Here is a 17310-nt window from a genome sequence, read left to right on the forward strand (position 1 = left end):
ATGTGTATATGAAGACTATACAAACCTTTGAGATGACTCAAGTTTTGACTTCTCACTTCCTTTCTTTAATCCTTCACTACTTTTCCTCTTTATTTGGGGTGATGAAATCTAAAAAGAACAGAATATCAATCGATAAAATCTGATATTGTTAATCAATGTTTTTCTTTGTTCAACCAAGGAAAATACGAGTGACCCATGGGGCCTTGTCATTATGAGTTGCTAGACAAGTAGTTACAAATTTGTTAGTCACAAGTATAATATAATCATATCTTTGCATGTGTGGGGAAAATAATGCTGATTCTGAATGTCTTGTCTCATATTTACAGTACCTCTGAACCAATGATGTAGACAGGCACGGACTGTTGTGATGTAATACAGCCAGGGTATAAATTCCATATTTGCTGTTTGAACATGTACAACTTGAGCATGGTTTAATTTTTATAGATGATCTGGCAGTATCAAGCCTGTAGGATGTTAATAAGGTGAATGCCCCAATGTTAATATGGTTGGATTCCTAGATGTTTAATGTTAATAGGAATCAGATTAGTCCCCCTAACTTAAACTGAGAATCAGATTAGACCCCCTAACTTAAACTTGTTTTTTCGTCAGATAGGGTTAGGAATAGAATCAGACGAGACCCCCTAACTTAAACTTGTTTTTTCTTTAGACAGGGTTAGGAATAGAATCAGATTAGACCCCCTAACTTAAACTTGTTTTTTCTTCAGATAAGGTTAGGAATAGAATCAGATTAGACCCCCTAACTTAAACTTGTTTTTTCTTCAGACAGGGTTAGGAATAGAATCAGATTAGACCCCCTAACTTAAACTTGTTTGTCTTTCACTAATCATGGATGGACGCTATTCTGTATTTGTTTTCCTTGAGAGTAGCTCGATCACTCACTGTGTTTGTCTTTTCTTGAAGTGGTGTTGACTTTGTATCATTTTGTTGATTTAGTGGTTTTCCTGGTGGGTTGGACTTTGTTTTCTTTGTTTTGACATCAGGTGTCATAATTGTTGGAAGTGGGGGTGGTGGTGGTGGAGGGGGATAGCTTGATGCTCCATTGTTGTTTTCAGTTTTCTTCTGTTGTTTTTTTCATTGTCTTTTTGTTGTTGATGATGTTGTTGTTTAGCTCTTTTCAATGCTATTCTTTTAGAGAATCTGAGTGGCGTATCCTTAATTTCTAAAAAAAAAAAAAAAGATAGAAAAAACAACACATCTATTGTAGAAATTGTTGCATCATTTGATAAAAAATGTTATGGCTCCTTTACATGATACTGTAGCTAAACACACAAAATGGAACTGAAATTAATTTGTGAATGAAGCTATGAAGTAAAGAGACACATCAACTGTTACTGCTTGCATGTCTCCTGTTGTAAAGACAAAAGATCGTATACATTTGTACTTTGTCCACTAGGACTAAAGTAGGAATTCAAATCCAAACCCTGCATATTACGGCTGTCTAGGGCAAGAATTGACATGAAGAATATTTCTATTATGTATAGGAAACCTGCCTGGAACAACATTTTGAAATAAAAATCATGACTTCACGTCTCTCTGATGATCTGAGGAGTCAAGTTGACAAGTAGGATTTTATTTTAAAGTATTTTGCAAAAAGTATATTTACAAAATTCAAATAGATTTGTATTCTGTATTTCTATATCCTCATTTGTCATACTAACCTAGACTGTAAAATACATCATGTCGTTCTGCCCTCACTGGCCTCCTCTCACCATAGGAGGGGTTAACTGATGTGTGAGGGCATCCTGTCATGGGGTACCTTACAGACTAATACATACCTTGATTGTAATTAAATGCTTTGGCCATATTATCTATCAGTTCTTGCATTTTTTCATTACATTCAGTGTCATCCACTTCAACAGCTTGTTGTCCCATGATATTAACAAGAAACCTAGTCTGGAAAGTAAAATGAACCAAGGTCTATGTTATATACTAAACTGTTGTATAAACTAGAAATTGAATATACATGTACAGTAACTGTACCTAATTTTGATGAATTTACAAGTTGCGTCAGTTCTGCCATGTGAATTTGTCCATGCTATATTTTATAACAAGCATATCTTGAAAACTAAACATACCGGTAATATTATAAAATAAATCCAACCACATTGATTTTTGGGTCCACACCCAAAATTGAGAGAGACCAAATGCAATTACAATTTCAACCTATTACTGGACTACTTCTGGATAAAATTGACAATCTAATTAATGTACAATGTCTAATTATTGGTATTTTCACAATATTCATTGAATATGATATTGGTTGTCTGATCAAAAAATTATTATTCCAGTTACAGGCTTACAGGTAGTGCAGGTTGAAGGAGTATCGCAAATTGGAGTTCTACCTCATTATCATGCACTTCCTGATCACGTGAGATAGTGTTGTGATGACGCAATCTTCAGTGTGTTGCGAATTTTCGACGCATGAACACGTAAGCGTGTTGGGCTCTGTAAGACTGATGATTCATCTTCGGAGCCGTCTCAGCATGGTGGAAGACAAAGACGAATTTGACCTACTTGAGTTGAGTGGTCCTAACCCTCTTCCCGAAAAAAGGACAAACTCGGGTAAACAGCATAAGGTTAAGACCTTGTCGTCTTCAAAATCTACGGACAAGAACCCAAACCCTACCCCTAACCCGACTCCAAGTACAAGTTCAGGCAAACAGGCACAGCGGGTAAGTCAGCGTTCAAGCGAAACCGTAGAAATGCCTATGCTCAAAGAAATGAGAACTCTAACTGACCTCATGACACAGTCAATGATAAGTATGCAAGAGACAATGGCAAACTTGTTTGCTCAAATTAACAATACAATTACGAACGTAACATGTGGTCAATATGGGGGCTTTGAGGATAACCCTAATGGGTATACACCTCCTGATGAACTCACTGATGAGCCAAGACGAAAACGTTCCAAGACGTCTAATAGTAATGACACTGATACAGCAGTTGAACAACTGCTTGCACCGGCAGATGTCCAAGTTTCCGATAATTCGGAGGACATTGACAAAGATGGTTTATTAACTGGTATCGCTCAAGACTTGCAACTGCAAGACCAATGCGCGGGTGCAATAAATTCACAGCTTGCGGACATTGTTAATACAGTGTTCAAGGAAGGAATCACAAATGACGATAAACTGGCCGAGAAATATGAAGCAAACGTAAGGCCAGAGAACTGTGAAATACTTCAAACCACCAGAGTTAATCAGCTGATATATATGGGACCAGTTGACTTCAGAAACTCGGTCTGGTGACATATTACGTCTACAAAAAATACAAACGGCAATAGTGAAGTCCATAATTGGGACTTTGTCGATAGTGAACACTGTGTTAGAAGCAAGAAATGCTGGCACAATTGACGGCATCAACACATCTGAGCTAATAACAAAAGGTATTGACAGTATTGCATTGTCAGCTCATGCAAATTTCATGCTGAATATGAGAAGGAGAGACTATATTAAGCCAGAACTGAATGACAGTTACAGGCACCTGTGTTCACCAACTGTTAGCTTTACCACACATTTGTTTGGAGATGACATCTCTAAACATTTAAAGGACATTTCAGAAGCCAACCAAGTTGGTAAAAGAATTGCTAACTTCAGAGGACGTAGCAGAGGAAATTACAGAGGTGGTGGAAGATACACAAGTAGAGGAAGGGGCTATGGAAACAGAGGTTTCAAGCCTTTTTCCCAGTGGCGCTCATACTCCAACCCCAAGAAGAAAGGGGAGGGGAGAGGACAGTCACAGAAATAGACCAGGTGAGAAATACAGCAATACCCATAGGTGGTAGATTGAAACATTTTGTCTCTCAATGGGAAGATATTACTTCTGATGCTATAATTCTGGATATTGTTTCTCATTGTCATATTGAATTTTATGACGACAAACCACCATCACAGACATATATTCCAAGGGAAATTAAGTTTACTCAAATAGAGAGAGAAATAATCAATGGTGAAATAGACCAATTGATTTCAAAAGGAGTGCTTAAAGAAGCACAAGAAACAAGTCATGATGGTTATATCTCTAATATATTTGTAAGGCATAAGAAAACTGGAAAGTACAGATTAATACTGAACTTGCGACCATTAAATCAATCAGTAGAGTACCATCATTTTAAGATGGACACATTGAAATCTGCAGTACGGTTGATGAGACCTAACTGCTATATGGCATCAATCGATTTAAAAGATGCATATTATATGGTACCTATTGCAAGGGAGCACCAGAAGTTTTTGAAATTCAGATGGAGAGACAAAATGTATCAATATACATGTCTTCCTAATGGGTTAGCATCTGCACCCAGATTGTTTACTAAATTGTTAAAACCAGTGTATGCAACATTACGTGAAATGGGACACCTAAATGTAGGTTACATTGATGACTCCTACTTACAAGGAGACACATATAATGAATGTAAGACTAATGTCTCAGACACAAATGAATTATTTCTAAAACTTGGCTTTTTAGTCAATTTGGAGAAATCAGTATTTGAACCATCACAAACAGTGACTTTCTTGGGGTTCAAACTAAACTCTGTTCTTATGCTTGTGACACCCACAGCAGTAAAGACAGTAAAGTTAAAACAAGCATGCACATCTCTTATGGCAAAACACTGGCCAACTATTAGAGATGTTGCTGAAGTCATAGGGCTTATAGTCTCAAATTTTCCAGGAGCTCAATATGGCCCACTCCACTATCGATCATTAGAAATAGAAAAAACAGAGGCATTAAAAGCAAAGGCTGGAAATTTTGATGCTAGAATGGCATTATCTGATTTATCTAAGAAAGACCTTCAATGGTGGATTGAAAATATAGACACTGCTAATTGCCCAGTGTCTCATCGACTTCCAAACATAGTAATGCAATCTGATGCATCTCTAAAAGGTTGGGGTGCATGTAGATCTCACAAGTCAACAGGTGGTCGATGGACTTTAGAAGAAAGTCGACACCATATCAATTACCTAGAAATATTGGCAGCATTATATACACTGCAATCCCTTTGTTCTAAAGAACAGAATATTCATATACAGTTGCAAATGGATAATACTACAGCTGTTGCTTATGTAAATGCAATGGGAGGTACTAAGTCAACAGCATGCAATAATATAGTTGTCAAAATGTGGGAATGGTGTATTGCTAGACAAATTTGGATAAGTGCAACATACTTACCTGGTGCTGAAAACATAGAGGCAGATACAGCATCACAGCAGTTTAATGACAATATAGAATGGATGTTGCAGCCAACTATATTCAACAAGATAGTTGATATTTGGGGGAATACCGACATTGACTTATTTGCATCAAGGCTAAACAAACAGCTGCCTACATATATTGCATGGAAGCCAGACCCAGGGGCAGAACATATTGATGCAATGTCTCTAGACTGGGCTAATTATTTCTTCTATGCATTTCCCCCCTTCAGTATGCTGATGCAGTGTGTACAGAAAATAGAGGAAGACAAAGCACATGGAATACTGATAGCTCCTCTATGGCCAACCCAGGCATGGTACTCCAAGATGTTACAGTTGTTGGTTACAACTGATAGCCTGCAAGTTGTCAGGCAATCTCTCAGACAGCAACACCTTTCTGACAAGGCAGCCGACATTATCATGTTATCATGGCGGAAAGGGACAAAGAAAGAATATGCAGCATATATTAGGAAATGGCAAATATTCTGTTGTAAGACAGAGACTGATGTTTTTCGACCGCCTGTAAATGTGGTATTAGACTTTCTAACAGAACTATATGAGAATGGACTTGGCTATAGTGCAATGAATACAGCTCGATGTGCACTAGCTACAGTAGTCACAATTGATGGATACAATACACTATCATCACATCCTTTAGTGAGTCGGTTTCTTAGAGGAGTATTCCAAGTCCGTCCAACACAACCAAGATACACCAAAATATGGGATGTTAGAATGGTGTTGAAGTACCTACAGTCACTGTCACCAGTTAAAAACTTAACATTAAAAGATCTGACATTGAAGACTATAATGTTAATTGCTTTAGTTTCTGCACAAAGAGGACAGTCTTTGTACTTATTGAACTTAAATGATATGTCCAATGGCAAATCATCATATACATTTCAAATAGCAGCACTCTTGAAACAAAGCCGACCAAACTACAAAGTGCCACTTGTCAAACTATCTGCATATCCACCTGATAAGAGGCTCTGTGTAGTGACAACTCTAAGAGAGTACTTGAGTAGAACCTCTGAGTTGAGAGGAAATGATAAACAATTATTTATCAGTTACATTCACCCATTCAATGCAGTTTCAAGAGATACCATCAGTCGATGGCTTAAAATTGTATTAATAAAGGCGGGTATAGATATAACAACTTTTAAGCCTCACAGTACAAGAGCAGCTTCAGTGTCCGCAGCAAAGAGAAATGATGTGCCTATTCATGAAATCATGAATGTTGCGGGCTGGAATTCTAGTTGTACTTTTGCTAGGTTTTATGACAAACCTGTAACTAATGATGACAAGTTTCCACATGGAGTGTTAAAATGTTGATGTTATGAACCAGATAAACCTTTGATGACTATTAGGTAGATTGGGTCACTGAGTTAAATAAAAGAATTTGACTTGATAAATGGTGTTTCATTCTGTGCCCATCAGTTGGCTTTGAAATCTCACGTGATCAGGAAGTGCATGATAATGAGGTAGAATAGAGAAATTAAACGAGACTTACCTGGAAGTTGAAGTTTGATTGAAATTCTACCGAATTATCTTGAGCACTGAGTGATTACGTGCCCAAAGCCCGGATGGAAATAACCCACCCATAATTATCATGCACATCAATCCTGATGTGCACAGAATATACTTTGAAGGCTGAAGATTGCATCACCACAACACTATCTCACGTAATCACTCAGTGCTCGAGATAATTCGGTAGAATTTCAATCAAACTTCAACTTCCAGGTAAGTCTCGTTTAATTTTTCTATTTTGGGGAACTGTATTTTCTATATTAAAACTAGTTACAGTGTACATGCAAAGGTTGATAATTTTTTTCGTAATTATGTTTATTTTGCCATAAAAATAAATGAAATTACATTCATACCTCTAAATATTATGCGCATTGGCAAGAAAGTCGCAAAAATATTTGCCCCCTTAATCCCCTGTGCTTCGACTAACTTCGGCACCTAGACCAGCTCACGAAAGGTGTTGAGGTCCCACGTGTTACAAAAGCCTTCTAAGCCTTTGTGTAATGTTTACTTATGAATTACTAATTACGTTTGCCATATTGTATTATCTGTAACTGTACATATTGTGGTCTACCAGTTTAGTCTTCCGACAACAATTATGGTTCCTTGGTGTTTTGTCGGCAGCAACCGCAGTGAAACAATCACCCTACACACATTTCCGAGTGATATAACTGAGTAGATAATAATGGGTGAAGGCAGTTGAAATCACGTAAAAACTGGACAGTGACACCATACAGTGAAAGACAAATGTTACCGGGGTCGGGGTTCTCCACGCCACTGGTGTAGCCATGATCAAAGCGAAAAAAAACAAACAAATAAAATAATTTGAAATAATGTTTTCAAGAAAGCAAGTTAGCTTCATAAAATATTTCAGTACGATAGCAATTTTTTGGAAACAATGCGTAGTTCGATTGTATGTTTTGTTTTCCATGTTGCTGGAAGTCGATCGTTTTCATTGTGATACATCACATGTACATACAGTCGCAATCATATCAAACTTCAAAGTAAAAAGACGAAATGCTCATTATAATGTTGCTATGTTTGTTTCCGTTGTTTTGTCTACCTGAACAATTACTGTGTCATGCCAATCACATGTCAAAAGTGGATGGACACAGCAAAGTACAGTCAGCACTAAGCGTCACGCTCCCAGGTCAAATAACTTCCACAACATAAGACATGTCTATCCATCAAAACTCAAACAAAAATGGTCGGAGACAATACGCAATACACCTCAGTACGGCTGGCTTCAGTGAACACGGGCCGTGCTTTGAAAGAAGATGAAACCACTTCATGTCACTGTGTGGATGGTAATGAAAGCAGTAAAAAATGAAATAAAGTGCGTGTACACATAGCTTTCAAGAGGGATGGTTATCCAACAAAACGTTCTGCTCTAACGAATTTGTGGGTCTACTTTCGCGAAGATTTTGAATGGTCATAGATCAAATGTACTGTTACGACACATGCTACAATACATCTGAACAACTTGAGAGAATATTATGGAGAACTCTTGAAGCCATTCTCATCCTTCGATGGGTACGGAAATATTAGAAAATTTTCATTTTGATTAGATTGTCTGCGGGAGCTGTTTTCCACCCATTGAATAGTTATGTCAACAAAGGATGCTGATAACAGCCTTCACTTTATGTAAACAACACGGCTTCACTAGGACATAAACAATAAGCTGGATGGTCCATGTTGCGGTACAAGACAGCAAGGCATAGTCAGAAAACAAGCACTAAACTTGCATGGTGGATATTTAAACACAGGTATACTATTACATATAATGTGTACTAGCCATGACTACATTTGTCTGTGAAATTTACATCGGAAAAAAACCTTATAAAGCAGTGTCATTCAGTGTCTGTGGTTGACCACACCTTCCTCACTCCTCACTACCAGAGGAACTATCGTTACTGCTAGCAGTCGGTTCGAATGAATTTGGCTAAATCACACCATCAGATGTTAATGCTGGAGTGTATTGCTCTATGCTTGAGGAATCTGACCAATATTCAACGTCGGGTTCTGGCGAAAACAGGTTGTGAAGTTGACCTTCTGACCTTTGGAAAACTAACTGATGAAAGTTTGGGCTAATATCTGTTTTCTAATTTCAGGTTCCTCACCTTTAGAAATGAGAATATACTTTTGTTCTCCATTTCATCTTGTTTCTTCTTCCTCAATATTTCTTGATAGATATCAGGATGTTTTTCCATGTACAATATCAAATCCTGATATGAAAAAAGCAAACTTGTGAGTGCCTTTTCATGAAGAAATCTATTCTTCATATTTCTACCCAAAGTAGGTTGCTGTCCTTGTAAACTTAAAATATATGTATTGAACCCACCTTATCTTTGGATTTCTATGAGAATTCTCCTTGTGAGTTCAAGTGTGGAGTACTTGGGGGAGGGGGGGGGGGGTATTTGTTTGAGTGTTTGCAGTGTTTTCTGTGGCCATACTGTCAGGAGCTAGTGAGTGAAAGTGCAGCATAAAACACTGCAAATATGAGTACAAATACCCCTGAGTACCCACATATGTTTGTCAACATTTCCATAAAAATGATGCTGTGCAATCAGGCGCTTTCATGTACAAGGAATGGTGGTGTGCCCTCATTTGCATGCAAGTATGCAATAATGTTTTCGGTATTGAACTGCAATTCAAATACCACTAGTATGTGTGCACACTGGTGCACGTAATTACTGGTACATATGTTATCAGATGTCTACTTGAATTGGCAAAATATACATAGGTAAATAATTATGTTCTAAGTTCAGAACTAATAAGAGAAATGTAGGAAATGAGTAAATTGATTAAAGATTCTTTTTGTTTAAGACTACATACTTCAAGACCTTTGGCAGTCTCCTCTGTTCCTTGCTCTTCAAAAACCTTCACAGATACCGGTACACAATATTGTCTTGACACTGGTGTAGCATCGTCAAATTCACCCATGGACTCCATAATCTGTCAATAAAATCAATTATTCAAACCTCTTTTAATGGTGTTGTTGAGGATTTTACCAGAATAGGCAATGGTGGCCTTACTCATGTCTCATTGTAACACCTAAACAAGCGACCTATCGGTCAGAATAGCTCCGCTGTTTTTTTTAAATTTAATTTTTTATTTTGGTGACACGTAGAAGTGGTTCAGTTCTTCAGCTCTTCACTATGCAGTTTTGTTTTAGCGATGCAATAAAGTGGTTAGTGGTTCATATGATGTCTCACTGTAAAACACATTTTACACAGAAGTTGGTAATGTATTGTACTTTTATACCATAGTCACCATTTTATAACAAAAATCTACTGTTATGAAAAATTGCACACAAGAAAAAGAAAAAAAAGAGGATTTTGAGGTTGGCTATAAATAATGCCATTGTCTTACAGCTTTAACCCTGGGAAATTTTAATGATGAATGAAATAAACTAGGGATATAAAATAATTTGGAGGCAATTTGAATTTCAATTTTCTAACAAATTTACCAAGTCAACAACATTCAACTTGTACAAGTTGTAGTAGATATATATAGGGAAGAAATGTATTAATCGCCATCTTAGTTTCCGGACGGCGACAATCCCCGCCAAGTACCCAAAAGAGAGTCATTCTGGCAGCCATACGTTACAGTGGTAACACTCGTTCATGTTCTATTACCTTTCATAAAGAAAACACAACGAAATGGTTGAAGTGATCTTTTTTTTTTAATTTCTTTTCATCACAACAACAAAATCTGTGTGATCAAAAGTGTTGTAAACTAAACCAGAAAGAATTATCGGACTGGCTAAACTTCCCGATGAACTGGAGTAAGGTCCAAGTCCAAGTAAGCCTCGATAGTACGTGAGAAAATCGTCTCAAACTAGCGATACAACTTTCAAAATATAACTTGACATGTCTTCATTTGTTAGATTTATACAATTCAAGACGCGTTTTCACTCGAAAACAACAATTCTGTGAATAATGACACTCTGAACGCAGCGATTTCTCGGACGATGTTACCACTGTAACGTATGGCTGACAACGACTTGCTTTCGGGTTAGTCCCTCGTGCATCCGGGTACATGGGGTTGTTGCCGTACGGAAACTAAGAAAGATGGAATTCACAGTGTTTCTTGTGACCGGCGCGGCACCTGTCAGCAGACTCGGCCATTTTTTTTTCATCATTCCATTGTATTTAAACCTTGTACTTGACATTTCACAATATTTATAATTCTCAACAAAATACCTCAACATGTCTCACTTCGCTCGTACTCAAAGCAGCCCCAGTATGACCACTGACATGACTAGAGAGAACCTTTTCGGATTTACATGTAAAACGGGGAAAGATACGCAAAACATAATGCAAAGTCTGAAGCCAAATTAAAGTTGTGATTATTTTAATTATTTTTACTTGCCAAATATTTGCATTTTGGAAATGGCAAGACACGTTCATGTCGTTTAACTTGACATGTGAACTGTCGGCCAATAAACAAAATTTGGTTGATTCACAGTCCGCAGTTAGACTGCTCTTGCATAACTTCAACCGCATGCCTTCCTTACGCAAGTTGTCTTAATTCTGGTTCACTGTCACTTCAAATTGCACGACAATATAGAATTAATCACAAGTTACATGTTATCTGAAAACATCACATCTTTATAGTGGGTCTGAAGTGAGATTTTAGTGAGTACCAAGAACGTCCTGTGTTGATACTTGCTGTGGAAAATCGCCCGGTGAAATGAGGTCAGCTTCAGCTTCTGGTCGAATCAGGATAGAGTATGCAAATAAGGACGTTGCGGACTGGCTGATTATGTAGAAGGGGTGCAGAATTTGGATTTTAAGTTTACAACCCTGTTTCGAATAAACGCTTGTCACTTCATGCATTTGGGCGCCCAATGCGTAGAATTATGACTATAGCACATATTACATTGCTTGTTTGACGTCAATAGTGTCTTTTGAAAAGTGGCAGTTTACTTAAAAGTCTCGTCGACTGATTTCCAATATGGCGTCGGTCATAATGCTCATTAACATATTCATTTTTTTTTCAAATTACAAAAAAAAAATCATAAAAAATAAAAATGAAGATGTGCTGACTTGAAATTAACAAACCTGAGTAAGCTACCCCCTGCGCATCAACACACCAGATATCAAAGCAATCTGACAATAAGTTTTCACGGAGATGATGAAAATGACATTTTATGAAAAAAAAATCATAAAAAATTGAAAATGGCACAGGTCAACTTGGCATGAACAAATCTGAATAGCCTCCCCCCAGGGAACATGCACACCAAATAGCTAAGAATACTGACTATCACTTTCGGAGAAAATAATGAAAATATAAAAGTTTGACGGACACCTATGATTCACTCTATTCTCTATACTCTATACAACCTATACCTAAAGCTACGCTTTCAGCTTTCGCTGACAGCGGAGCTAAAAAGGATGGTTCAGTCGGTTGACTAAAGTTGGATACTGATAAGTAGTCAATGGATTTGCCTGAATGGATACACAATGGTAATATACAGGGCGTTGTCTACTTCTCCTACGTCTTGCTTTCTTTTCAAAGATACATGCTCATCAATGTTTTGAATGAGTCTTGCACATGTAAATACCTAGTCCTGCTTGAATACAGAGAAATCTGGGACTGTGTAATCTGACATATGAAATGACGTTAGCGGATTCATTGGTGTAGATTGTACATTAGTGGGGCATGTACCCTGGGTAGTAGGTAGGGGGTTGTGCCTGTACCATGTACGGCATCATCGGCTGTTGCATTGGCATAGGTTGGTAGTAGGGGTAAGATAAATATGGATAGGTCGGTGGGTACATGTATTGTTGTTCCGGCCTTCCCCATGGTATATTTGGAGTAGCAAATGTATTTAATTGTGGGGGGCTTGGTAACCTACTCCCTACACTGTACCCACCCCTAGGGTTACCATAAGTACTACCTGTCCTAGACCTTACAGCCGGTTGGCCTTCCGGAGGGTGAACCCTTGAATCGATAACTTTCACAACAGAATCTATTGTCGGGTCCCCTGTCGGTTGGTAAACATTCGTTGTTACTGTAGTTGTTGGAGCTACTGAAGTCATTGACATAGTCGGCATAGTGGTTGTTGTTGTTGTTGTTGCTGCTGTTGTTGTTGTTGTTGTTGTTGTTGTTGTTGTTGTTGTTGGTGGTGGTGGTGCAATAGGAGTGTCAACTAAGCCTCCACCACCAGTTAATGGGGAAACAGCAGACATGTGGGAACTTATTGAAAGATCGTATGGTTGATCTGTCGAGGGAGTTAGGGCTGCCGCCATATCTAAGCCTAGATTTTCATCAACTTCTGGCGTGGCTTGTAATGCCAAAGCAGGCGTAAAATCAACCCTATTTAAAAAGTTGTTAGAGACTTTAAAATGAGGCAACTCCCTTAAATTTTCAAATTTCAAGTCCCCAATAGCGTCTCTAAGATTGATAATGGCTTCAGCAGTTTTCCTACCAATGTTCGAAACCGTTAACAGTTCCCTCTGACTACAAATATTAATGTAGAGGGGATTGTGTTCCATTGTCAGATTAAAGTACTACCGTTATTTGACGTTAAATACACACACCCCGGCGACACAACTCTATGGAAATGAAGCAAGGTAAGTGTAAGTGACTCTGCCTGTATGTAAATCGTCAAACTCCGATATATTTGATTAGGGCGTTCCCAACAGGTAGACGTCCTAAAAAAATTGATTACAGTTGCTAAATACTAGGTACCAGATATATATACAAGTTAAATTAATTTAACAGGCAATTACCGTGAATACCTTAGATCTAGAATGTGTAAAAATACTGTCCTTACTGAGGCTACTAAAGTATACCAAAGCAAGTGACAAAAAAATTAAGAAAGCAAAAAAAAAACAAGAATAAGAAAGGTTGACTACACTGATAATCACCCCGTCTTTATGTGCGTCTTGCGTTCAATGTTTGCTGCAACTTGGTTACGCATCCAGATACATTGTACACAAAACTATATTACCAAGATGTTTTATACGTACGTTCATGCGTTCTCAGTAGTATAGCGCCACCAACATTCACGTTAACTTAAAAAGTCTTTTAGTTCACTAACTGACACCTACCAATCCGACTAACGGTTGGTGTATTACCATTTATCAGTGAGTAGATATTTACACTGGTTATGGAAATATGTCACTAGTAATTAGCCAAATAGCCTACCAGTTTGATCAAGGATTAGCTGTGCACTAATTAATTCAAAGTTGGTAAGCTACAAAGAGACAGAGAAGACGATAGTTTTGATTTAAAACTTTATCAACTAGAGATGTTATCTGATAAAAACATGAATAACATTATAAAGCTAGGTAATCGCAAAAACACCCACTATTATTTATTCGACCTGGTGTCACCAAGGTTGGTGTGTAGGGGTGATCCTAATGTTTAAAAATGTTTTTGTTTTTTTCCATGGAAAATTTTGGTCGGTCGGTCGATCGGTCGATTTAAAAAAGTATATAAATAAAAAATCATCTTTGAATTCATGTTTCTTTGCCTCTCCTTTTCCTCCTTTCAATCATCTTTTCATTGGATTCCTAGAAACAAGCCCTTCTCAGCTTTTCTTACACTCACCCCCCCCCCCCCCATTTTGAATAACTGCCATAATTATATAAGGAAATGTACTTTTCGTGAACAAGTTTCTTCGATGCCATAACTGTAGATGATGTCGATAGACACAGTGTCTACGTCCAGAAACGTATTCCTTCTTGTCAGAGAGGACGCTTTTTCACAACATATTGAGGGCGGACGAAAATTAAAACATAAAGGTATTTTAATATTGGAACTGAAAAGCTGGGTCTGTTGAGTAAGGATAAACAGAAAAAGTAGGGTTACCATAAAACTGTTCAAAATTTTACAGTATCAATATTTTATTTGACATGAAATAATGTAAAAAGTACATCATTCTATAGTCAAAAACAACTACATAAACCCCCAAAAAACAATTATAATACATAATAATAGATAACTATATATATATATATATATATGTACATCAACATCTCCTGACGAGTGATTTACTCACGAAACAGGCTTGTAGAGACGAAAAACCCGACTTGATTTTCTTCTACCCTCAACATATATATATATATATAGGGGGGGGGGGGGATTGGTTGGGTCATCCTGTTTTTGAAATTGGCGGTCGAGGGTCATGCTGTTTTGAATATTATGACTGGGGCCATTTTATTTGGCTTGTGATAGAAAAAATCCTTTTCTATAATGGCATAGCCTTGTCTGAAATTTGGTACACGTAAATAGTTGTTCTTGTCCCTGTATCTTACATGCATTCTTTAATATTACTTATTAGTTCAAACATAACTATAACTATACATATATATATATATATATATACATATAATTTCATTCTTCTTTCGCCAAGTAGAGTGCTTGATCACCTTGGCACGCTAACAAGTTCTTACTTAATAATACGTAACCTTTGTTGTCAATCTTTTTGTGTACACACAGCCGTCAGTGAACACACATAAGTTATGTACATAATGCAGGATGTATAGCTAACGAATACTATTAAACCACACTATTACACCTGACGATCCTTCGGGTGCAACGGTCCGTAGTGTAATTCCACTATGTAATATCAGACTCGTCTTCTTTCATTTTTATATATATATATATATATATATATATATATAGTTTTACGCTCTATTACGCTCTGCCACTGCGGTATAGAGCACTGTCTTAGCAGATTGATTCTCACCGAGTTATATATATATATATATATATATATATATATATATATATATATATATATATATATACACACACACACATGTCTTACCTAGCTACCACACTAGTTACAGAACATGTCATGTAAATGCCTGGCTGTTTCACAATCAATGCTTCACTTATATTGCACTTTGAGGGAAAAGTGAAATAGTTTATAAAAGAAGTTAATCTAATTGTTCTACTCACGATCGTCAGTATGATTCTATGAACTTGTCAGAAGGGATTAATACACTTTCTATTTCGGATACTACATGTTATTGACACTACAAATCACCACATCTCATGAGATTCCAGTTTCTGTTATACCCTAGGTATGACCACCTAAAGTTCTCTGACGTACCGGTGACTTTACTATACATGCAATATTAATAATGTCCCTGTACCAATGTTACGGGCCCATTTTTATGTGACATGGGAAACTCATTTAAAACTTACATTTACGTTAGCTTTTCAAAGCTGGGAAATATTACCTCAAAGGTTATGAATAACCTAAAAGTTGCCTTAATAGAAACAAAAAACACTCCAGATCTGTCAGGACGACAACCCCCAAGGACTTCCTCAGCGCCAGAGGTCAAAGAGGTCAGTGAGTTTTTGTCGACCTGATCGTATTTTTCTAATTCAAAAATTGGTCTTCTAGTTCAAGTGTGGGTGTTCTAATTCAAGTGTTGGTCTTCTAATTCAAGTGTCGGTCTTCTAATTCAAAAATCGGTCTCCTATACTATACTATACTATACTATACTATACTATACTATACTATACTATACTATACTATACTATATTATACAGAATGGTATTGTATACTATACACTACATTATACTATACTATATACCATACTATACAATATATACTATATACTATACTATACTATGCTATATACTATATACCATGCTATACTATATAGTATACTATACTGTATACTATACTATACAATATATACTATATATTATACTATGCTTTTTATATATACATGTATTATGCTATACTATACTATAGTATACTCTACTATACTATACTATATCATACTATACTATATACTATACTATACTATACTATACTATACTATACTATACTATACTACTAGTATACTATACTATACTATACTATACTATACTATACTATACTATACTATACTATATACAATAGTATATACTATACTACATTATAGTGTAGTGTAGGGTAGTGTAGTGTAGTGTAGTGTAGTGTAGTGTAGTATTGAGGAGTGTTGTATTTCCGTATTTGTTTGCCCAGAGTTTACTTGTATTGTTCATCAAATAGAGATGCCAGTATTATGATAGTAGACTCAGGTTACTAGTATTTATTTCTGTTTCATTATAGCCTCTTTTCGCCAGTTTCCCGGTGAAGAATTTAATTTTCTTTTGAAATTCTTTTTCGTTACTACTTGTTCGTATGTATCTGATCGTTTGACCCTTAATGGACCCTTTGAAGACTGAGTTCGGGCGGCAGTATTACCTGTGTAAATATTGGAATGAGTTTTGATATCCAATACTTTGTGTTATTGGTGGCATTTGTGGATTGTGATGTTGCTTCCGTATCTGAGCTTTCCAACGAAAATTTGAAAGTTGGATGTATTTGGTTTATTTTTTCACTCAGATTATTTAGTTCAACTTGGGTGCCACAAAATATCATGAAAACGCCACCCCTGAAATGTGTCCAGAGTGATATTTTATCCGTGTAGATTTCAATAATGCGACTTTCCAGTTCATGGAATGTCGGCTATTTCGGGTGATGCCCAAGAGCCAATGCACATGCATGTTTGTTTGTAGAATTCTCCTTTAAATTTAAATGTGTTTTTCTTGAGAATCACATAATAGTTTTAGGAGATACACA

At 36.8% G+C, this 17310-nt stretch overlaps 1 protein-coding gene across 1 annotated transcript in view; it reads right to left on the bottom strand.

The window, feature by feature from the left end:
* Positions 1–929: 929 nt before the first annotated feature.
* Positions 930–17310, bottom strand: part of LOC144447505 (uncharacterized) — a 36173-nt gene continuing 19792 nt past the window's right edge. Inside the window, exons 2-5 of the mRNA XM_078137548.1 lie at positions 9564–9683; positions 8849–8953; positions 1797–1914; positions 930–1180 (exon numbers count right to left, since the gene is read on the bottom strand). Of these exons, the coding sequence (XP_077993674.1) occupies positions 1005–1180; positions 1797–1914; positions 8849–8953; positions 9564–9683 (519 nt within the window). The 3' untranslated portion in view covers positions 930–1004. The remainder of the gene's footprint in view (positions 1181–1796; positions 1915–8848; positions 8954–9563; positions 9684–17310) is intronic.

This window comes from Glandiceps talaboti, chromosome 16 (assembly GCF_964340395.1).
Source record: "Glandiceps talaboti chromosome 16, keGlaTala1.1, whole genome shotgun sequence".
Classification (NCBI taxonomy): domain Eukaryota; kingdom Metazoa; phylum Hemichordata; class Enteropneusta; family Spengelidae; genus Glandiceps; species Glandiceps talaboti.